The sequence below is a fragment of the Mercurialis annua genome, linkage group LG3 (genome assembly GCF_937616625.2).
Source record: "Mercurialis annua linkage group LG3, ddMerAnnu1.2, whole genome shotgun sequence".
Classification (NCBI taxonomy): Eukaryota; Viridiplantae; Streptophyta; class Magnoliopsida; order Malpighiales; family Euphorbiaceae; genus Mercurialis; species Mercurialis annua.
The window spans coordinates 56,418,397-56,442,039 of NC_065572.1; the positions used below are offsets into that span (position 1 = coordinate 56,418,397).

Sequence of the window (23,643 nt, forward strand, 5' to 3'; positions counted from 1 at the left end):
GTAATAATTAAAATTATGCATAATAATTTTTACTTATATGTGTGTATTAGTTTATATGTTTTATTTTCATATATGTATCTATAAACACACATTATATTTTTATATAAATATTTTAATAAATAAATTTTATATTTATTTAAACATATATAAATATTAATAAAAATAATATTATTGTAAACTTCGGTTTTTCGGTCGGTTCGGTTAACCACTAGTTGAAACCAAACCAAAACCAAAAACCATATTTTTTTATAATTTGAAATCAAACCAATCCATTTTAACCATTTTAACCAAACCAAAATTAATTTCGGGTTGGTTTGGATCAGATTAATGGTTTGATTCGGTTTTTGCTCACCCCAACTATGATGTGTAGAATCTCTGTTTCACTTCCTTCACGCCCTTACAGTCTCCATGCCCATTTTTCTCATTAGCTTCTTCAACGAACACAATCCAAAGTGAGTTAATTACTATGGATTCGATTAATAATCAAGTTCAAGGTTTTTTACCTTCAGTTCTAGCATTAATGCCAAAGCTCTCTACGTTATCGCTCGAAAATAAAAAATTTACTGGGATGATAGCGTCCCAGTTCGCCATCGAAGCTACTCTTGGATCATCGGGTTTAGTGCTACCGTTTGAAAGATTGTTGTTGGGTGGAAATCACTTAAAGCAGGTTCTGTTGATGTTAGATTGAATGATAATTACTTGTTTAGATGTCCAAGAAAGTAGAGTAGGATGAACTGAACAAAAACCGTAAAGTATAGGGACTTGAGAATGGATTTTGCCTTATAATTTCCCATCATGAAGGAAGAAAACAAATTCCTACAAATGACAACCTCAATCATATATACATACATATGTTACACTTAATTTTTCTATCATGCACTGCTACGAGTTCATCAGAACTACTATCGCTTGTAATAAACTGCTAAAACAGTGTTGAGTGTATTTTTCTATTTTATATACAGACAGAATGAGTCAACTTTCTTTTTCAAAATTGACAACAGCCCATGTTTCACTTCCTTCACTTCTTTCCCTTTCTGAAAAATGAGACGCATACGATACGATATAGAGAACCAATCAATTTGATGCCAAAAAGAGTAAATTATCTATGATCAATAGAATGCTCAAATCAAACCTGATGTAGCTTCCTCTGGATCCTTGGCGCTTTTAAGTTGATGTGTTTCAGAAGATAATACAGATTCACAAAAGTGATGAGCTGTTATAGGGAATTGACAATATGCGGAACGCAGTTTTGTGTAGATCTCCTCTATTCTGCCCGACTGTTCATCGTCTCTATCCATCTCTATGAGAATCTAATCACCTCAACCAAACTTCAGAACGGAAACAATATGCAAATAGACACAGAAAGAGAAAAAAAGTCCATATCCATGCTTACCTGTATAGGGTCCTTGACGAAAATTGGATAAAACCGCTGCCTGCAATACTCGTTAAATAGCAGAGTGAAAAAGACCAGCGGAAAGATGAAACCTGCTGCAATTGGTGATTCTTTAATCCCAAAGACGCCGAGAGCTATAATTTGTGTCAACACCAATGAAAAGATTGTCGTGTTGTGAAAAATAGGCCAAAAATGCCCACCACCTTCGTATTCTAAAATATAAACATTGAGTATCTGCAAAATCAAGAGGAAAAAACCAGCATAAAGGATCCCTCCAATGACGAAATAAGATTATTAAAAAAAGACATCCAGCAATAGGCTATAAGCACTTTTAAAGCATGCATTTCTTCTCGTATAGGCAGCTCTATCCTCGTCCTAGTGTACATTAGCAACCATAAGTAATAAAGCACACTTATGCAGCCTGAGGTATATTCTATATAAAGGAAATCTGACAGTAGCTAGAAGGCTATTAACTCGAATAAAATAAAAGCTTGCAGTTGAAGAAAAACATGCATATACAAATTGTCATACTGCAGGGAAGGATTAATTACTGCTTAAAACAGAATTTGCTATTTCAGATGTTGAACATTTGAATTTAAAATTCAATCCATCCATGAATGAGAACAGAAAGCAGAGACAGGAGATTTTTACCTGGTTACGGTATACAAGGTAAGCTAAGACAAAGTAAACCAGTAAAATAGGTATTATTAAGGGGGCCATGACTGAACATGTGAACCCAATAAGACCGAACAGTAGGACCCTTGGAACTTCTGTATGGTATGGGAAAGTCATAAGGTCATCAGATGAATCTTCATTATTTCTCAGAATAAATTTTTTAAACATGTTCCAGCACAGAGGAAAAAGTTGCATCACTTCACAGGCCAAACCAGCCCAACCAGATGTTAAAGCATAAGTCATGAAGAAGCCAGCCTGCAAATGCAAAAAGCAGTTATTTGCCACAATCATAAAGTGGAATTTCGACTAATCTTTTATTTGTTTAATTACCAAGCAAATTTTATGTTGATTAAAGAATTTTAATTTTATATATGTTTTAACTAGTTCATATAGGCAGTATGACATTGACTACTACGCAAAACAATAGATGTGACCAAGTTCAAATCTTACCAACTGTATGTAATTTATCGTTTTCATATTTTGTTACAGTTTGTCCAGATATATGCTTTACTATATGACACGAGGAACAATAAAAATTCCTTTCAGATTCTAGATGTAGACATAATTACAAGAGTTTTTTTTTTTCAACTATATCAACAACTATGAACCATAAGGTTACCCTTTGAGCGACAAAGCATGTAAATTATGTCTGAAGACAAGTTAGATTTTAACTAAAGAAAGTTGTTGTAAGAACAGTTCCACCAAAACAGAAAAATTGTCATAATATTCCATGTACAACACAGATTTATTCTTCTTTATAGCAGTAACACTACTTTTACAAACTTAAACTAGTAAATAAGACAAGAAGAGCAATGTAGTAACTAAACAAAATTGTTACTATTAAGCATACAGTTGCATAAAAGAAAGAAAGCAGCGGGACAAAGAGTAATAAACAGCTAGCATAATAGGAACTAAATGAATTATTGGATCAGTAAATTCAAGTTCACAAAAAACATTACCTGAGTAGGTATTGCTTTTGCAAGTTGCATAGGTATCTCTTTCACGCTAGTGAAGACAGCCAATTGATTAATAACCGAGCCTGAGAGAATATTAACAAAGAAAACATTCCATATTGTGAAATACAAGATTTTCACGGCTGCACTCTTTTTCCTTCCACTACGCGAGAAAGGCCCCTCCACTGATGAAAAAACCATCATCACAGGCGGAACAGAATATAGAAAAAGCATCAAAATGACACTAGGCAAGTACCCTGTGACCACACGGCTCATTAATTTCCTGCAAAAAAAAAAATTGTCATTTATCTGAAACTATGCCGACCAGTTGCTATTGACATTCCTGAGGATGTCCAAAAACAATGTCAAAACTTATCTCTTAACCATGTAAAGAATCAATAAAGAAGCGATATCTTGAGTATATGCCACAAACTAGTACAAGTAACTAAGAGTAGTATTCACCACAGAAACAGATTACTCACTTTTTTAAGATTCCTCTCAGAAATGGGAACATTTTTGACAGCTTATCTAATTGAGTCAAGCCTTGAACAAACGTCACAGGAATAAGGAACACAAACATGAATACTATGGAAGCCAACAGTGTTCCTATCTTCCGAAGCCAAAGCTGTTTATATGGAATAGAAATGTTTGACCATAAAACATCACGTGGTTCAGGGGCCAACTCTGTCACCCATAACATGGGATTTAATGATTGAAGCATCTGTGTGGCAACTACAGCAGAAAAACGAGTCTTAAAAAATACAAAAGCAGCAGCACACTCCTGTATTAAACCAATAAAACTTTAGCAAAAACACTACCATTTTATGCAGATTAACAGAGATTAAGAACAAGTAATGGCTGTCAAAGGCAGTGTAAAACGATAAACCGAAAAACATATAAGAGATTCAACTAAAGGTTAATAAGCATTAAATATCTAGATGTACTCCCTATCAATACACATGTGGATCGATTGTCAAGTACAATAAATTTACCTAACACCCCAATTAGTTCTGAATTTAAGTTTCAATTACATGCTACATTTATAAGTGCCTTTAAAAAGGTACAACTAGAATATATATTCTAGTCATGTAATTTCTTTACATCTTAGTTCAAAACTACAAAGGGACTCAGAGCTCTAACAAAATTTCGCTTAAATGGTAAAACCAGCAAGAGGTGCAGCAAGAAAATTACATATAGATTATAGGGGTCCAGACCAAATGAAAAACCACAAAAGAGTAAGAATCACAAATATCTCCTGTATCTTTATCGAATTAAATTGCTCAAGATTCTTACATTTTCTCTTGTGGCTACATCAAAATCAGCGAAGCTGATGCAATCCTTAACAGTCTCTGCTTCGCTTGCAAGAATCTTAAAAGAAGCAGTAGTTCTTCCACAAAGACAACATGGCCTTAGACTCGGTCGATCAACTGGAACAATCAAGCTGCACATCTTCTCTGCATCCAACTTCATATAAGGCAAGGCACAATAAATTGTACATAAGTAACAAGGAGAGAGATTAGCATAAACTGCGCATACTAATATACTTAAGTACCAAGGAGATATATTATAAAAGAAAAAAGTAACAAGGAGAGAGATGAAGAAAACACTGTTTGATGTTCAATCAAAACCGCTCATCAGCAGAAAGAAGGAAATGGACCAAATACCAAACTAAATAAATAAGTATATCACAGAAACTACTTAACACTTTTTGAAAGGTTACGCTTTTAACTTATTTCAAATCCTTAAGGAATTTTGTGAAGAGAAAAAAGTTCCCACCCAAGTGTTACCTTATCATCTCTTTTTAAGAGAATATAGAAATAAATCTCGATGATTACTATTTAAAAAAAATAATAACTTAAATGTAGAGGACATAAATTAACTAAAAATAGCATTGCATTGAAAGTAGACCTTGTTGATAAAAGGAAATAACCGCACCATCAATTTCTGAATAATGCTGCGTCTATACACCATTTGGTGTGACAAGTAGCTTGATGGATAATAATTTGTAAAGAATTTTTTCACTGTATCATTGAACGATTCTTCCGGACACCATGGAACTGAACGGACAAGAATGGTAAAAGGACCTAGATTCAGTGAGGATTTAGTTATATGTGCCAACCTCATTTCAGTGATGCTTTTATACTCCTAAAGAAAATGGCAGAAGGTTAAGCAACAATATAGCATACAAATGCGCATACAGTTAGAAAGCTAACAATGAAAAAAGAAACGAAAAGCTGAACATAGTTTTATATCCTTACAAAATAAAGGAGAAAACAGGCTGCAAAGGATATGATATACAAAGCAAGACAGTGCGCCCAAAGCCTGACAAGGATAAAACCAAAAGAAACCGGTTAACAATTAACCATAACTTGTAGTGCACCGCATCAGCAATATCAATCCCAAGAGAAAAGTTTGCTTTTCTTAAACCATTTACAAGTCCTTTAAATAATTTGCCCCTCTAAAACATATAAAAAATGTTGCACGCTTTTCACTTCCCCCACTAAATCTTAATAATGAAAATGAAAGTTCTCCTTAGAATCATATTAAGCCAACTAAGCAAGCAGAATCGGATAAATGCAACAAAGCTACAGGTCTAAATTTTCATCTTCGAGTCAAGGAAAATGATGACGGTTCAGTAAATGAGATGACCATTAAAGAATAAATAAATAAATAAAACTCATACCATCTAGAACCTTCTTTGACATTCCCTATAGTGAATACATGCAGCGACTCTGATGGAATCCACTTATGTTCCATGTCTTTGCCATAGTAATTCATGGGAAGCACTAGAAGAAGACAAATGATGGCAGCAATAGAAAACACACGGATACTGCAAATAACATTTACAGATATATGTATTAGTTAGACATAAAATTGTGTTTGTTTAACCATCAAGATAGAGTTGTATTGTAACCTGAAAATAAGCATGCGTTGGAAAACTAATCCATCAAGACCACCAATAGATAAAATTTCTTCTTCAGTTGCTTCCCAAGCCTTAACTATCCAACTAGGAGAAGGCACGAATCTCTCGATAGAGAAAAAATCAGAGCTTCGCTCGCGTACTGAAGCAAGTCTGCGGCCAAAATAAACAACCCGATTGCTGGGTTGTTTTCGCAATACTGAATACAAACACAAAAGCACAACACATATGCCTACATTGATCCCAGCTGATGTTAAAAATGCAGCAATGTCCATCCCACTCTTCCAATCAAAACCCTTTCATTCACCAAACAACACTCAAATAATTCAAGTCCGAGCCGTCCAAAATGTGATTGATTTCGAAACTTATGTGGAATCTGGATTTTATTTTTCAAAGAGAATATTGATCAATACATTGTTCAATAGTATATGATAAAATAATAACCAATACAAAACTAAGACATAGATAATAAACAGAATGAAAGTGCGGTGAATGTATTTATTAAATTGCAAAATTATATGAAGAGCTAGGTAGCACGGACACAAGTGTCCTATTTCGAAAACGTTTTATACACTTGACATTTCGGACACAAAACTTGATGAAACTTAAATAACACCATTTCGCCATATCCGTGTCTTAAGAGCTAGGTAGTACAGACACTTTATTCATTCAATCAATCAACATGTTCTGTTCAGGAAACTTTTCAGACACTTGATGTTTCCGACACGAAATTCATTTTTTTTACGCAGAAACCTTAAAATAATACTGTTTTTCCGTGCAAGTGTTCCTTTTTTCTGTGTCCGTGTTCGTGCATAAAAATGCCAAACAAACATAGAACAAACAGGAAAACAAAATCAATAATTGAAAATTTTGCAAAAATTAAAGGAAGTACCTTGATTGTGAAATTAAATTTTATTTGTAAACCAAAATAGAATTCTTTTAATTTCGTGAATATTCTTTTCTCCGATCTCCACCGCTCCGGCAGCGTCGACCACCTAAAGGAAACTTCACAGATATCTTTTTTTTTTCCGATTCAAAGTTACCAACAAAAATATGAATTTTATTTTCTTTCGACAACAAAACCTTGGGTTGGTTACTACACGCAATTTTTTTTTTAAATGAAAATAAAAAAAATAGTTTTTTAATCTTTTGGCGGTTGAATTAAGTTTGTGATATGTGTTAGGGTGTGGTGCGGTGCACGCTGAGTTGAGTGGAGTGAAGGTGTTGATGAGAGTGTAAGGCCGGATACAATGAGTGGACTAGTTGGGCCTAGACTGAATATGATGGGCCTCAAGTATTTTATTCAGATAATTTTTGGAAAAATTTCCATATTTAACCTAAAATTAAAAAACGGATACTTCCAGAACTACCCTAAAACATCACTTAATTAACAAAAATATGTACTTAATAGAAGAAATTCAACTATACCTAAAAATTAAAATAAGTTACATAATTTGCGTACTTTTTTTACTACTAGTTTCGCATTACGTGCTATGCACGTGGCTCGTAACGTAAGTCGTCAATGAACATATTAGTAAATTTATTATAATTATATCAATTTTTTTATTTATAATTAATATTAAATTAGTTTAGAATTTTTGTTAAAGTAAATATAATATATTCGGTTATTAATTTTTTTTTTCATGCTGAATTTATTCTCCTTTTGATTTTATAATATCCATAATCAAATAATTAACTTAATTTTATTAATAATATCTTTAAAAATAATAAGATAGAAATTTAAATAATATTATATTGACCAAATACAATATTTTAATTTTATAATTCAATCAAACTAAAAGATAGGTATTCCTACTAATTTGTAGACAATTTAGTTATTTTTTACATTAATAAAAACTAAATTGGAGATAATTTAGCTACCTATTCTAATTAGGACTTTAATTACAATAGTGATTAATTAAATAACTAATTAGTTAATGACTATAAAACCTTTATTTAGTAGTAAACTGAAAAGGATTATACAGTAAATTTGCTTGTCCCCCCCCCCCCCCCATCCGTGCTTTTATATATAGTATAGATAAGAAAATACATTTTTGATACATATTTAATATATTCTCAATACATCTCTAATACATCTTTGATACAGTGCGTAAAAAGTGAATATATTTCATATTTTTATAAATGTTTTAGATATAAAATGTAAAGTTTTTGGGAAGTATGTATTTTTGTAATTTTTTGTTTTTATTTTTTATTTTTTCCATTAAAAAATATTAGTAAATCTTATTTCAACTCATAAAATTTTAAAAAAAATACATCACCTTTTTTGAATATATATATTTTGACTTTCCATATTTTATAATTTGTAATTTTACTTTAACTATAAAAATAATGTATTTTTTTTAATGAGATCCTATTTGTTCTTTTTTCAATTATTTAGATTAATTAAAAACAATATTGAAAACAATACTCTCTATTTGTAGGTCAATTAAGGACTTTATAGTTTATATTAAAATGTTGATATCTGCTAAGAGCTCAAAATTTAACATTCTTAGGAATATAATTAAATTAAGAGAAAATTACCGAGGTCCCGTATATGCCATAATTCACAATTTGATACCTTTTTTCTAAAAAAAATCGAACGATTTGATACCTCATTTTCATTTCCGTTAACAGATAGAGGTTTCTGTTAATTACATTAACATTTTGGTATTCACTTCCAAACGATTTATTATCTCACTTTCAATTATGTTAACGATTTAATATTTTATTTTTAATTCTCTTAATGATTTGGTACCCAGATTTAATAGAAAGTTATAATTGTTTGCATAATTAAAAGTGAGATAAATCGTTTGATTTTCAAATAAAAGGTATAAAACTGTGAATTATGATATATGTAGAGGTCTCACACTAATTTTCTCTTAAACAAATCCATATGCAAATACATGAAGTTAAAGAAACAAACAATTACATCAAATTCAATCCCAAATAAAAACACAAAGTGAAACTACAGAATTAGACATCTCTAAGAAGTTATAGCCAAATAAAACTAGAACAAATTTTGAAGGTAATCAACAACTTTAGCATCCAACTGAAAAGCCTTAGCAAGAATGTCACCAGGAATTGCAGGATTAGATCCAAACACTGCATTGCCAACAGTAATAACACCCGGATTTTGACTGCTTAGAGCCGCAATAGCCACAGCTTTACTCTGCCCTACATTTCTTTGGAAATGAATCAGATTAACAGGGAACACAAACACATCTCCCTTGTTTAAAACCTTAGTGATGAGCTTGTTTTCAGGGTTAGATGTTACAAATCCAACTTCCAGGCTGCCTTCGACGACTGTCACGATTTCAGAGGCACGAGGGTGGGTGTGCGAGGGGTTGATACCCCATGGAGCATAGTCGACACGAGCTAGAGAGATGCCAAGAGTGTTGAGACCTGGAATTTGGACTACGTTTACCGGACTTACTTTAGACCCAGTCGGATTTGATGTATTGCCTGATAAGTGAAGTCCGCTGAAGAAGAAGTCATCGGCTTGAACCATCTTTGCATCCTTACACGCTACACCATTTACCACCACTGCTGTAACACAAAATACAATTAATAATCTTTTATTTTACTAATAGATTAATACGATCATTTTGACCCAAACAGCTATCAGCTACTACTAACAGTTAAAATATTGTGAATCAAATACCTGGGGCACTAGTATCGGCCACGCAAAAATCTTGGAGAGGCTTGGGATCGGAAGCAAGAGCAAACGAGAAAGAAAGAAGAAGAAATCCTAATAAGATAAGAATTCGAGCTGCCATTTTGATATCTTATTGTATATAAGAAGAATCTAAAAGTGAAGTTTAATCCTTGTAAGTTGTTGTAATAAGCTGTGGAGAAATCTCGCACATATTGCTTCCTATATAGGATATTCAACTCCCTGGGTTACTCAAGTCTCAGGAAATCTCAAAAAGGTCACTAAAGTCAAATTTTTTACAAAATGGTCACTGAACTATATATTTTATTATAAAAGGGTTCGCCCATATAAAATAACGTAAAAACCTAACATTTTTGCTTACGTGGCAAGCCAAAATTAAAAAAAGGAACATAGTTCAGTGACCTTTTTGTAATAAAAGGAATCAACTAATGATTTTTTTGTAGTTCACAAAAAGATTAGTGTTCTTTTCGTAACAATAGAAATATTTTTGTAATAAAATGCATAGTTTAGTGACCACTTTGTAAGAAAATTGACATTAGTGACCTTTTTGAAATTTCCTGAGACTTGAGTGACCCAGAGAGTTTAATATCCTTCCTATATATAATGCCTAATTCAGCAGTTTTGGCCGTCTTTCCATTTGAAATTATTATCACTTCCCATGTTATTTATAGGGTTAATTACACGAAAAATTATGATCTTACATCTTTTCACGAAAATAATATGACCTTTAAAACGTGGAAAACAAAAGTATCACCTTTCATTTTGTAGCAAATTTAACATAAGGGCGTTTTTATTGACGTGGCAGACCCATCAAGTGTCCAAGTCAGCGAAATTCCACCGAAAAATATGACAATATTGAATTTGAACATAAACGAAAGGTTGCGACTTTGTTTGCTACGTTTGAAAGGTCATTATTATTTATTAAAATCATTTCTGGACACTATAGTAGTACTACTGAAAATTAATGTTTTCCACGAAGGTTTCCTCCAAAATAACATTAGTCTGCAATATTTCTTTTATAATTCTATCATAAATTTGTGATAGATTACATCTGCCATAATTTGACTGTTTTTTTACTAATGAACAAATTGAATCGAGTAGAATAAAAATATTATCAAGTTTCGAAAAAAAAAAAAATTACCACACCAAGTACATAAACTATATGAATTTATTATTGTTTCCTATATTTAATTTGCTGTCCTATATGTGGCCGGCTGGGACTTGACATTGTCCTGGATTTAGCTAAGAAGATCTGTGGGAGGACGGATGCCAATCGTATCGAACACAATTGAGGTGGAGTATTACTTATACATATACTTACAAATTAATGGATTTAGAATTCTCTATTTAAATCCAATTAAAAAAACATGGTTAGTTTATTTTATCGTACTAGAACTATTATTTTGACTTAAATTTATTTGGTCTATATTTTTGAATAAAAATTCCTTACAAGTTGATCCAGTCTTAGTTGTATGAATAAAAGCTTTCTACAATACTATTGTTTTAGCATGTCAAAAAAAAAATACTATTGTTTTACAATTTAATTTACTCGAACCGACCGGTTTATTTGAAAAAAAAAATCAGTTCTTAAAAAAAAAAAATCAGTTTTATTTTGAAAACTTAAATGGTTTAGTTCGGTTTGATTTTATTTTTAAAAATGAAATTTTTTAGTACCGTTAAATTTTAATTATAAAAATGGTTCCCAATTCGTTTTGGGTTTCGATATAATTATTTTTAGTTAAGTTCTAATATAAACGAACCAAAATAAACGAACCAAATATCCAATAAAACCGACCAAACTGATTAGTCCATTTTTGGTTTAAATAAGTTCTTTAAAATTTCAGATTAATTTGATTTTAAATTCAGTTCGATTTGATATGATAAAAAAATTTGAATTTTCTTTTTGGTGTTCATCTTAAAAAATTTAGTTAAGTTTAACTATAAATCCAACCGAAATAACCAAACAAAAAACCGATGAAACTGATAGGTTTGGTTTGATTAGATAAATTAATTCTTTAAAATTTTAGTTTATTTCTATTTCATTTTGAAAAAAATAAAAAATTATGTTTTTTTGGTTTTAATTTTTTCAAAAATTATATTTTAAAATCAATTTTCAAAAAATAAAATCAAATTTCTTACTTAAAAAGTATATTTCGAATTAATATTTTTTACTATTCAAACAAGAGATTTAAAATATGTAAATTTGAAAAATAGAACTTGAAATATAAATTTTGAAATTTTAATTAATTGATTTAACTAACCTTTTATGTGTGAGATAACTAAAACTAGTAAAATCATATAAATAAATTAAAAAAAATGTAAAACAGAATTGACAGAGTCTACCTTCTGATTCGACGAGTAAATCTGAAAGACAGGGTAGAAGGTCAATTAGACGGTGGTTGTCCGATTAACTTTTTGATACTAAAGTCAGTATTTGGCTTTGAGCAACGTTTTAGCATATGTGAGTATAATTTTGTTTTTAAACTCTTTATATAGTAGTTGACAGAATACCTAGTTTACTTCGAACATGAAAGTGATTCCTACTTAGTAGTACTGTATTTGAATAGAAAAATGATTTCTTATTTAAAGGAAGTCTTATTCAGGAATATCTTTCTAAATAAGCTTATTTTTCTATATAGGAGTTTGTATCCGAATAGGAAAGTGATCCCACATATTCGGTCTTCTGATACGTATATTTTATATAGGGTTTTTCCAAGTATTTGATATAGTATTATTGCATATTTTTTAGGATATTATGCTTGGAAAGGTGTTTATTTTGTAGGTAGCGTATGGAGTGAAGCGTAGCAATTTGGAGCAAATTGGAGAAAAGCTGGAAAAAATGCCTAGTTCCTCAAAAGTGTCTAGTTCCTAGGAACCAGACACTATTGAGGAACTGGCCCGGATTACTTTCTGCGAATCCTTTGTGGCCAATTCCTCAAAAGTGTCGAGTTCCTAGGAACCAGACACTATTGAGGAACTGGTCCGGATTACCTACGAACCTAAAACGTGAAAATTCTTTTTCTACGCGGATTTGGACCCGATTTCAACCACAACTCTTGCAACACATCAAGGACTCTTCCACTATATAAAGACATCTCAAGATCATGTATTCTATCAAGTTTTTTATTATTTTCTATCTACAAACAATTTGTCTTAGGTTAATTTCACTTTAGTTCTTAATTTTATTTCAAAACTTAAATCTTCGAAGCTTTGATTCGAAGATTTGTGTTCCGAATTATTCCAGGTTTTTTATTCAAGTATTTTTATTTTCAATCTATTGTTTTAATTATGTTCATTATTATTAATTGCTTAGTTAATTCAATTATGTCTAGCTAAATTTCTTGACTTGGAATATTGTGAGTAGTATGGATGCTAGATTTAAATTCTGAAAACTAATTTTTATATCTTTCTTTGTTAATGCAGCTACTAGAATTTCTGTTTTTAGCGACGGATTTTAGTGACGGATTCAAAATCCGTCGCTAAAATTACATTTAGCGACGGATTCAAAATCCGTCGCTAAAATTACATTTAGCGACGGATTATCCGTCGCTAGCGACGGATTTTGAATCCGTCGCTAATCTCATCAAATTATTGGGGGGAGTTATCCCGCCAACTTTAGCGACGGATTTTCCGTCGTTAAAATTGGCGGGAATTTTCCCGCCAATTTTAGTGACGGATTTAGTGACGGATTCAAAATCCGTCATTAAATTTAGCGACAGATTTTGAATCCTCTAAATTCGTCACTAAAATTGGCAAAATAATTCTCGGTAATTTTAGAGACGAGTTTAGCGACGGATTTCGTAATCCGTCGCTAAAATTTAATTAATTAAAAAATATTATTAAAATTTTTTGAAAACATAATTATTTTTTTAAAAAAAATTATTTATTATTTATTCACTAAAAAAGTATTTATTTATTTAAAAAATAATTATTAAGTATTTTTATGTAAAAAAATAATTAAAAAATAAATTAATTATTATGTTGCAATAATTTTTATATAAAAATAATTATTATGAAAAATAATCAATTTAGAATGCGGAAATAAAATGTGGGAGTAGATATTTTTTCTTTTTAGTTGTATTTAAATATAAAACACATAGATATATAACAAAAATATGAGTTGGGTAAAATGGAGCTACGCGCAAGGGAACTATATGGTTAAAGAAATATGTGTGGAGTAATGGAAGGATGGGTGACCTACTGGGAAGTTCGGAAGTCTAACAAAATTGCGGGTCGGTGATAGTGTGTGGTCTATCGTGGGTGGGTTACTAACGGTGGGCGACCGTTTAAATGATATTTCTTTTCACGATTTTAATTAATTTTTTTTAAATTAGTGACGGATTTAAATCCGTCGCTAAATTTTTTTTTCACGTCGCAAAATTTGTTTACGACCAAATATGTAGCGACGGACGTTGTCCATCGCTAATCCGTCGCTAAACGTATTTAGCGACGGAATTTGGCCATTTAGCGACGGAAAACTTCGTCGCTAAATGGCTGTTCTCTAGTAGTATCCTTAGTTATTAAGAGTAATGCTTGTGATTAATTGGCCAATAATTGCATGAACTTAGAGTAACCAAGGCATAATTACAAAACATGAGTCCGACCACCATGTTTGCGTTATGTGGTCTATGTGGATAACTAATCGATAATGCGTTGTTTATAAATTGCCGTTTATCTTCTATCGTTCTGTAAGCCGTGACAGTAAGGGTGATTCAGGATAACGGGTTATAACCAATAGGCTAGCAATAATATAGGAATATTGAGCTAGTATCTTCGACCTATCCTCCATTGCATGTAACAATTAAAATTGATTGATATAAGTTAGATTTGCAAGGCATCGATAATCCATACGAAAGCAATATTCTGAGTTATTTGTCGTTATTGTTTATTCCTTAAATTATTATTTTCTGTTTTTAGTAGTTTTAATTAAAATTAAACAAATTCTATTTTTGTTAGTTCAAATAATTCTTAATTAACTATTTTGGTACTAAATTCAATTCCTCGTGGGTTCGACTTTTACTTATCATTATATTACTTGATTTATCGACATCGTACACTTGCGATTTTGTGTATTATCTTCTAGATATTATTCTTCGTATATCAGATCTCTGGCAATGCGCTCGGGCGACGCACTTTAACCGAGTCCACTGGGAGTCAGTCTTTCCGGAGATTCGGACGAATCTCTCTTTAATCATCAAGCTCGGCGAGTCTAGTGAACTCGAGCACCGACGTCATTAGGCTTTCTCGCCTTGTGGGGATAAGGGCTTGTAGGTAAATGAGATAATTTTTGGTTAAAACTTGACTTGAAAACATTTTTTACACACAAATGATCTAGCTTGGAAAATATTTCTCACATAAACATTTTTTGATTTTTCAATGCCTTTATTCACTCTATGATTCTTTTTTCTATTTTTCTCTTTTTTTCTTTTTCTATTTTTCTTTTTTTTAAGCTAAGATTAAATTTTTTTCCTTCATAAGTTCATCAAGTCAAGCTAGGGTGTTTTTAGAGATAAATTTTAAAAATGCCTAATTGTGTGAATTTTTTGGATAAAAACAAGAAATTGATTTTAAAAACAAGAAATTGATTTAGGCTCAAATTGTGTTATCTAAGGGTAAAAGGGTAGACTTTTAAAGTGGGTTTAAGAAAAGGTTAATCCTAATTCCAAACTTGATTGTTTAAAACTAAATAATGTAATCTCGAACAGACACAGGATCAAGTTCTAGGACTAAGCATGTGAACACAACAAAAATTTAGGCTCAAAGTATTCAACAACAAATATGTGTGTTTTGCCAATGCTAAAGTCTTAAACAACTATGCCAAGTATGCCCAAATTTTACCTAGAATTCAATAAATCTATACATCATGTATCTGCATCAAGCTATGTCGATCATGCAATAAGGGTCAAATTAGCTCACGAGTGACTTCACCCTAATCCTATTAAAATATGTCATCTCACTAAGCAAGCATCACATAAAAATTGTAGGCCCGAGAGACATTAGACGAAACATAATGCTAATAAAATTAAGCTAGGGTGATGGGGATATGCTCAAAGGTTTGACCAAAATTTATCATTTTAAAACATCAAACAATAAACACACAAACTAAAAATAACATAAAAACAAACAACAATCCTAATACAGTAAATTTCTAACCCTCCTCACATATTTTGATGCAATGTCCTCAATGCTAAGAAATTAGACATATAAAAATTAAATAGGAGTTGAAATTAGACATATCAAATCTTTTTGTGTTCAATCAAACACCGGTGACTTGGGTGATGGAGTTGGCGATGGATAGCGCGCTCCGCCTTGAGCATTGAAGTAGTCGCACACTTTTTTTTCTTAGCATCTTTGTCTAACTCGGAGCCTCTTTTTCTCATATTCCATCCGCTTCCACACTTGTCTTTGTTCTTCCATAAAGCAGCATGGTTCCGCCTCAAAGTCATTGCCTTCAAAGACATTTGGAGCAACCCCTTCTGGTACTCCTTCTGTAATAACCCCATAAGAAAATGATGCCATGAAGTTTCGTAATTTGGACCAACTAGGTCGAGAAATGGACTCCGACATGAGAATTATTAAAGATAGGTTGAGAAATAATAATAGTTCGAAATGAGAATTATTATTATTCATAGTAAATAATAATTTATCGGAAGAGGAATTCCGAAAGTTAGGCATGGCGGTTAATTAGAAATTTGAATTTAAATGTAAATTAACTGTTTTCCTATCATTATATAAGAAAAAAAAAGAGAAGCTCTCTCATTTCTCCATGACGCCCGAACCCTCTCCATAGCTTTAAGGGTTTCTCACCAAAACTCACCAAATTTGAAACAAATCTTCATTATTCTTCAAGGTAATAAGGGTAAGGCTTCAATCTATGGATTCATTAATTGATTAGTGATGATTTTATGATAAGAAAGTTAAGGTGTTATGAACCTAATTTGAGGTTTCTATGACTTGATTGTTCTAGTGTGTTCATATGCTTGGATTAAAGGATTTTTAGAGTGTGAATTGATGATTGGAACCTTCGTCATGGAGAATTCATACAAGGTAACCTCTTAAGTTTCTGAAGTTGGATGAGAAATAAAGCTTAGATTAAAGTCTTGGTGTTTGATGATTGTCTATAAGGTGTTTGATGAAATACTTAAATGAAGTTATAAAATTATATTATAAGGTTAGGCTATGTGATGAAGGATTCGGCCATAACCCTAAGATTTTGATAAATGTGTGTTGACATGTTCTAGGCATTGATTTGGCAATAAAATAACTGAATTAGAGTCCATTGGAGTTAAGTTGAATGTATGAGAAGTTTGGTGAATTGGCAGATTATAGCACTGCAGGACAACCTCTTGCTAAGGCAATATACTTAAGGACGAATTTCTGACGCCTTTGGGTGCTAGAATTAGTCCGAGACCTAATCAAAAGTTGTAGAGCACATTCTGAACTTTAAGAATGTCAGTTTTGTTTACAGGTCGGACTACTTTATGTTTAGCAAACATAGTCCGACTACGGGGTCGATAACGCGACAAGTTATGAACTTGTTTATTCTCGACTCTAAGTATCTATTGGGTTAAAATCTCACTCGAGATCCATTTGGTAAATATTTTAGGTCCAATAAGACACCTACTAGCGGACAAGGAACTCAGGGAGCTTACGCTAAAATAAATGGAAGTTTTGGATAAGCAAGTCGTGAATATATTTTACTTATTCGCATTATCATATTAAATTATGTTATGTACAATTTAATTTAAATGCATCACATTAATTGTTTAGACTGAATTGGTTTGGATTGTATTGTTTTGGATTGAATTGACTAGGTTGGTTGGTGTCGTTTGAGTACGACTTAATTATTTTGAAATAGTTTGGCTTGGACTGTATTGTTTATATTACTTTATATCATGAATGTGCATATGGTGCATTAGAAATGTGATCACTAAGTCGAGTCAAGTATAGACGGAATGTGTGATGTGATTGGAGTCTGACGTTGTATGGAGTGACCTAGCATGAGATAACCCAATTGAATTACCTCGGGACTCATGGCTAGAAAGGGTATGGTGTGTTTATGGAATGAATCTATGAATGGAGTGTGGTGTGAACTCGGTGAATACCTCCGTAAGACTAGGTGAATACCTATAATAAGTCTACGATGCAGTTGTATGGTCTATGACACTACAGACTTCTACCTTAGATCCATAAGTCCTTATGTACGATAAAACTCTGATATGTGTAATGTTTTGACTTCCGCTTTAAAACCGTTTGTTTTAAAAGGCTTGCTACGGGTTTTGGAACTACCATTCTCATTCCCTACCGCCGGTCGCGGCTCGAGAATTCGGGTCGTGACACCTTCACCCACGACACTCGTTCTGGACGCTTCCTTTCCTTTCCGCCTTACTCTCTTTCCTTTGGCCTTCTCGATTCCTCTCTTGGTGAATTATCACCTGCTATAGGACAAGAAGGTTCTTTCCCAATGTTCCCGCACATATTTTCCTAGAATCTTTCCTTTTTTTCAAATAAGCGCCTGTGGTCAAATGATCCACATCGATCATCTCGCCACCTTGGAATACTCGTGGCGCCCACAATACGAATGCCCATACATCTTAAGTACCACCATGGCTATTTCCCGCACCTTATTCACCTTTGAAATCTTAGCATCAAAACAAGTCTTTCCCAACACCTCATACACCTCCCAAGCCGTATGTAATAGAAGTGTTGTTGGGTAAAATCTTGAGCGTTGTGAAAAACTCATAGGTGAGAGCCTCATAATGGGCGGTGATGCCGCCATCTTCTCCAACTTAACCAACCTAGGAACGGCAATACCTCTATCTTTGAGTTTCCGCAACCGAGCAGATTTCGAATTGAGCCTTAAATCGTCGAGTGAGAGCGGTTGTCTTGCGAGAGGAATAGATGGCTCTTGGTGGTTGTTCTTCTTGTTGATGTTATTGAGCATAGGGTGGATCTTTTGCTCGGGTGTTGTCGGTTTTGAATTTGGCCAAAATTTGGTGGTGGTTAAGGGTGGTGGAAGTTTTTTGGTTATGGAGTTCTTGCTAATTTTGGTAAAGAATGGTGGAGAAGATAAAAAAAGTGTTGGGTGGCTTTTCATGGATAAAAAAAATAAAGATTCAAACTTGAAGCTATCGGATGATGCTAACTCATCAATCCATGTGAAGTTATAGGTTTATTCTGGTCAACGCCGCCATCGACTTAGCTGATTTGCACGCGAGTTCCGACGGAGGAGGGTCCAACACAAGTTCAGCGAAAGCGTCGACAGGATTGGGAGCATTTTATGTGATTAATTTTATATAAAATAGTTTATTATTTTTACTATTATTGTTTTATTTGAGGAAGAATGTCTTTCTGAATTATATAACATCAAATAATATTTAAAATATTTTATAATATGAACGATGTTTTTTGAATATTATTCAAATGAAAAGAGTCTAATTTGATGCTTAAGATTTCTATTGAAAGGTAAAAATACAAAATAGGGTGATTGACGGTTTTATAGATGCTATGAAAAAAATAAAAGTAAAAGTAGGTGGTTTTTAAGCCTATAGAGAAAAAACTAAGTTAAAATATGAAGAGAAATCACGATAGCTTTTGAGTGGTAAGAATGATAGGTTGAGAACTAAGTGGTATAGAGTGTGATTAATTGAGCGAAAGACAAGAAAGTAATCAAAAGCCATTTTAACGTATGATTCATGTGGAAAACTAATCTAAAGGTCTATGTCAAAAAAAATTAAATAGTTGCAGAGCTACTATAACTGGTTTGGATAGCAGCAGATTTCTTCATTCTGCTGAGGGGTTCCACACGAAGAGGACCGGTGGTGCAAAAAATAAGTGTCCGGAAGCCTGAAGAGAAGCTCCAGATTTATAAGTTGTTCACCAATTGTATGATAATCATTGCTAATTTAACCTTTGGTGAAGAGCAAAGAGGGGAATTTGATGAGGTCCAGTCCTGATGATTGATTCATAAATTAATACTGATGGTTAGCTTGAAGCAGTATGATTGCTTCATTAATAACACTAATGGTTAACAATTTTCCAGCTAAAAATTCCTCATGTAGAATGATTGGATAGACACACCTCTATTAGTCCTACAACACAGGAAAAAGAATTTATAAATCTACCTTTAATTGGCAAATCTGATCACTCAAATCATTAACCGATTCCTCTGATATTTTATTTATCACACGGTTCATTCACATTCCTTAATTACTTAACTCTGTACAAATATGAGTGTCCTAAACGTCACGGTCAGAAGCTTACATCCACTCACATTCTCAGTATAATGGAAAATAATTCATCTTCAAACAAGGTTAAAAGAGTAAATTGATCGGGCCATCTATATTATGAAGCAATGATAAAATCAAGTGCACCCACAAACTCTTAAATAGCAAGTGATTCTTGCTGAAACTTCCAAAATGCAGGGATGAGCAATTTACTGGCATCGGTGAATGGAACTCTCAATATGGTAGAGTTCTATCAAATTATTTACAGCAGAAATGAACTAGTGAGTGTTATCACTACCTAAGGCTAATTTTGCTAATTTTTGAACTACTGAAGCTTTGCTAATTTTTGAACTACTGAAGCATTTTGATGAAGTGTTCCGTCACATGAGTTCATACGCAGGTCTTAGTACAGCCACCAAAAACACACATAATGACTAAAATTAATAAAGATGCAATACTATCTCAAAGTTAAGAGAAAACAAAACTAGCTCATCATCAAAGACTTGTGTGAAATCCAAAATTGCTCACCGAGATCCGACATCATATCATTACACATGGAGCCATTCAACATGCAAAGATCAAAAATATATGTGCAAAAAGATCAACAATCTATGTACTTGATCGGGGATAGCTCTAAGGACAGCGGCAACAAACAAAAACTTAAAATACGCATATGCTCAACAACATATAATGATACCTTTCACCAGGACTCAATGATGAAAGCACACATAACATGGGACCTTGAGCTCTTGGGATTTATGCTTGTTGCTCCAACTTTTCCACTTGACAGGCCCTGAAATTTAGATGCACAAATTTATCAAAATAAGTTAAAGTCTCCCAAACATTGGAACCCTGAAGTATATAAGAATGGTTAAAATGTGTGAAGATTGTTTGCTTCCCATCTTGATTAATATTTGAGTCAAATTCTGAGCATGCAGTCCATTTTTAGAGTCCTCCTTTATCTACAAAAAGAAAATAAATTAATCACAAACAAAGCTAATGAAGATATATCTCTATAATTACTTCAAGATTTCTCTACACGGGTTCGAGCAAATCTCCAATTTAATCATTATGTAAACTGTAACTTCTCATCACTACACATTGACATGCTTTTCAAGAACAAGGGCCTATCGGCTATTAAAAATTCCCAAAGAAAATGAAGTACAAAACCTCTAGAACTGAACATCTGCGCTGATAGTTTTTATCTCAATTGCCACTTCCAATCTAAAGACAAATTCAAAAAATGACATAAACATAAACTAAATCGTAATTTATTAAATTAAAACAAAGAACAAGAATTAAACATTGTTATGAGAAGCTAGGAGAAACAATTCCGAATTATATACTACTGTGACAAAACTATAAATTAGACCTGTAATGAATTTGAATTATAACAAAAACAAATGATATGATATCAGAAAACAAACCTCCTTTAAAAACGAATTCGTCACTAATTACAACAAAATCATAAGGAAATTAATAAATAACTACCTTTTGCTTGGAAGAAATGGATCGCCTTCCAGAGAAGAGATTAGAGAAGAGCGTTTCAAACGACGAGGCTTGAATATGACCGTTGATGATGGAAGAAGCACAGTGTTTTAATTGAGGATATGATATGACCGTTGGAGATGTTTTACGTTTGAATTTGAGGAAGAGAGAATGAGAGAGAGAGAAGAGAAGAGCGATGAGGCTTGAATATGACCGTTGGGGATTAGGAAGAAGAACAATGTTTTGTTTAGGCTTGAGGTGACCGTTGGAGAAATATTACCTTTGAATTCGAGGAAGAGAGAATTAGAAACAGAGAAGAGCGATGAGGCTTGAATATGACCGTTGGGGATGAAGAAATGTTCCGTTGCGTTGAGGTGAAAAATATGACCGTTGGGATTTCTTTTCAACGAAGAAAAGCTTTGGTTTGGTAAATGACATTGATGCCACTAATCAAACCGCTGACCACCAGTTAAGTTACTAGGTCAAGTAAAATAAAAAATTATAGTGAAGTAAAATAGATTTGTATATGATGAGGCTACTCGATAAATTTACTGCTTTTGAGTTATAATCTAAAACTGAATTAATCTGATATCTCCAGTTTGTTATACATAAAGTTTTCCGAAAAGAAGCTACAACAAGCACCCACCTATTTATTGTGAGAAGGGAACTCTTTTATCTTGGTTTTTTGAGACCAAATCTGTTGTATATTTTCTAGCCTGCTTAGTTGTTATTGCTTCCTTTTTCTTCTAAACTTGTAAAGTGGGATGTGTGCAAATTTTTTATAGGGGGAACAATTTAAACCTATTACCTACTTGAATTTTGTGTATAAGGCGATTGCAAAGACGTTTGTTCATAGATTGGAATAGTAGTCAAATGAATGGATATCTATATAACTAGTATAAAGATGAACCCAAAACACTGTTCATTTTGGGTTTATTTTACTGAAAAACCAAAGCCTTTGAAGTAATATCAAGATAACCACTATAGATAAAATAATTCATGTGTCTAATTTAGTCTATTCCTTATATTTTTCTATTAAATGACCATTATTTTCTTATCTTATTACAAGAATACCAAACATTGCTAAATATAAAAAGCCAACTTTGCTAAATTAATTACAATAAAACCATCCGAGTGGCGGATTTATGTACACAGATGGGGTCCACGGTCCCACTCTTTTATAATCTATTTTTCGAATAATGGTTTTACCTACATATGTGAAATATAACAAAAGCAAAATCCTTCAAATCCTAATTCATTACTATAGTTAACCACAATAAAAAAATTTAAGTTTAATATTAATTTTAAATGATAAGAGTAGTATATTTTAAACTTCAAATACAATCATTTTTAAAGTAAAAAATAAAAAAAATTCACTAAGATATATTATATATATTTTTATTGGTTAATTACTATTAAATTTTAAAATGTTTGTTTATTCTATTTTTAATAATTTTAAGATTTAAATTATTTAATTTAGATACAGAAAATTGATGTTTCTCGAGATTTTTTTTAATCTTGATTCATTTTTATTAACTTAAATCTATGAAATCTCTATATTTCACAGTTCAATTATATATAACACTGCAAATTATTACTAATTGAATTATTTAACCAATAATATTTAGTTATAATTTTTTTTATAAAAAGCCACCCAAAATTCTATAATTTTTTATTTTATATTTATATTAGCATTATATTTATTACAAAAGTTCTTATCTTCTCAATCAGCGGGGCGTCCAAAGACGTACCAAATAGTTTGTACTATATCCCCCCCTTCGGCTTCGGGAAAGCCTCCTCCCCTCAGGGTGGAGTCAGTCTCACTTACATTTACATAAAAAAAGCTATTTGAATTAATATATTTTCACATACTGTAAATCACAAAACTTAAAATCTTTTAGTTTACAAAAAATTGAAAATATTGGAAGGAATTACAAACTTGTTATCCAAGTTTAATTATAAACTTGGAGATCAAGTTTATCAATATCCAAATCTATCAAATAAAATTGGAAATCAAGTTTATCATTGAACGTGATAAATTTGGACAACAAGTTTTTTTATTCGTATATAGATAGCGTTTTAAAGATTTCTTTCTTAGTTTCTAATTTGCTTTCATATAACTAAGTCTATTTAAGACTTGGTTTTTAATTTTCTTACATTTTTTAATTAAGCATAATCATCGACATATTCGATTAACGAATATATACATGGAATGAACTATATACTTGATATTGATGTGTATTAAAGTATTATTTTGATTGTATTTTTCAGATCTTATTTTGTATGGTTCATTATTGATTTTATTTTTAAAAAAT

General features: G+C 32.1%; 2 protein-coding genes across 8 annotated transcripts; both read right to left on the reverse strand.

Moving 5' to 3' along the window:
• Positions 1-762: 762 nt before the first annotated feature.
• LOC126675341 (CSC1-like protein RXW8) lies at positions 763-7,057 on the reverse strand. Of its 2 annotated transcripts, none has more exons than XM_050369971.2 (12): positions 6,834-7,057; positions 5,936-6,317; positions 5,705-5,851; positions 5,280-5,343; positions 4,930-5,166; positions 4,315-4,485; positions 3,504-3,802; positions 3,028-3,304; positions 2,045-2,323; positions 1,394-1,627; positions 1,133-1,310; positions 763-1,034 (listed from the first exon to the last, which is right to left on the reverse strand). In XM_050369971.2, the coding sequence occupies exons 2-12, from the start codon at positions 6,214-6,216 to the stop codon at positions 973-975; spliced, it is 2,229 nt and encodes a 742-aa protein (XP_050225928.1). In that variant the 5' UTR covers positions 6,217-6,317; positions 6,834-7,057; the 3' UTR covers positions 763-972. The 2 variants fall into 2 exon arrangements, with proteins under 2 accessions (XP_050225928.1, XP_050225929.1); XM_050369972.2 differs by having other exon boundaries at positions 4,957-5,166; positions 6,834-7,056.
• A 1,830-nt stretch (positions 7,058-8,887) lies between these two features.
• LOC126671089 (putative germin-like protein 2-1) lies at positions 8,888-22,162 on the reverse strand. 6 transcript variants are annotated; one of them, XM_050364797.2, is made up of 5 exons: positions 21,332-22,162; positions 21,011-21,064; positions 20,538-20,633; positions 19,525-19,705; positions 8,888-9,484 (listed from the first exon to the last, which is right to left on the reverse strand). In XM_050364797.2, the coding sequence occupies exons 4-5, from the start codon at positions 19,580-19,582 to the stop codon at positions 8,949-8,951; spliced, it is 594 nt and encodes a 197-aa protein (XP_050220754.1). In that variant the 5' UTR covers positions 19,583-19,705; positions 20,538-20,633; positions 21,011-21,064; positions 21,332-22,162; the 3' UTR covers positions 8,888-8,948. The 6 variants fall into 6 exon arrangements, 5 of the variants coding, with proteins under 5 accessions (XP_050220754.1, XP_050220753.1, XP_050220755.1 ...); XM_050364796.2 differs by having other exon boundaries at positions 20,538-20,802; positions 21,332-22,158; XM_050364798.2 differs by lacking the exon at positions 21,011-21,064.
• Between the last annotated feature and the right edge of the window lie 1,481 nt (positions 22,163-23,643).

Excerpts from the sequence above, each read along its gene's own strand:
- LOC126671089 (XM_050364794.2), bottom strand. The coding sequence starts at position 9,717 with ATGGCAGCTCGAATTCTTATCTTATTAGGATTTCTTCTTCTTTCTTTC. Across the intron at positions 9,485-9,602 it reads GGCCGATACTAGTGCCCCAG|TGGTGGTAAATGGTGTAGCG; the intron begins GTATTTGATTCA and ends GTGTTACAGCAG.
- LOC126675341 (XM_050369971.2), bottom strand. The coding sequence starts at position 6,216 with ATGGACATTGCTGCATTTTTAACATCAGCTGGGATCAATGTAGGCATA. Across the intron at positions 5,344-5,704 it reads GTCAAAGAAGGTTCTAGATG|GCTTTGGGCGCACTGTCTTG; the intron begins GTATGAGTTTTA and ends TATCCTTGTCAG. Across the intron at positions 3,803-4,314 it reads ATGTAGCCACAAGAGAAAAT|GAGTGTGCTGCTGCTTTTGT; the intron begins GTAAGAATCTTG and ends GGTTTAATACAG.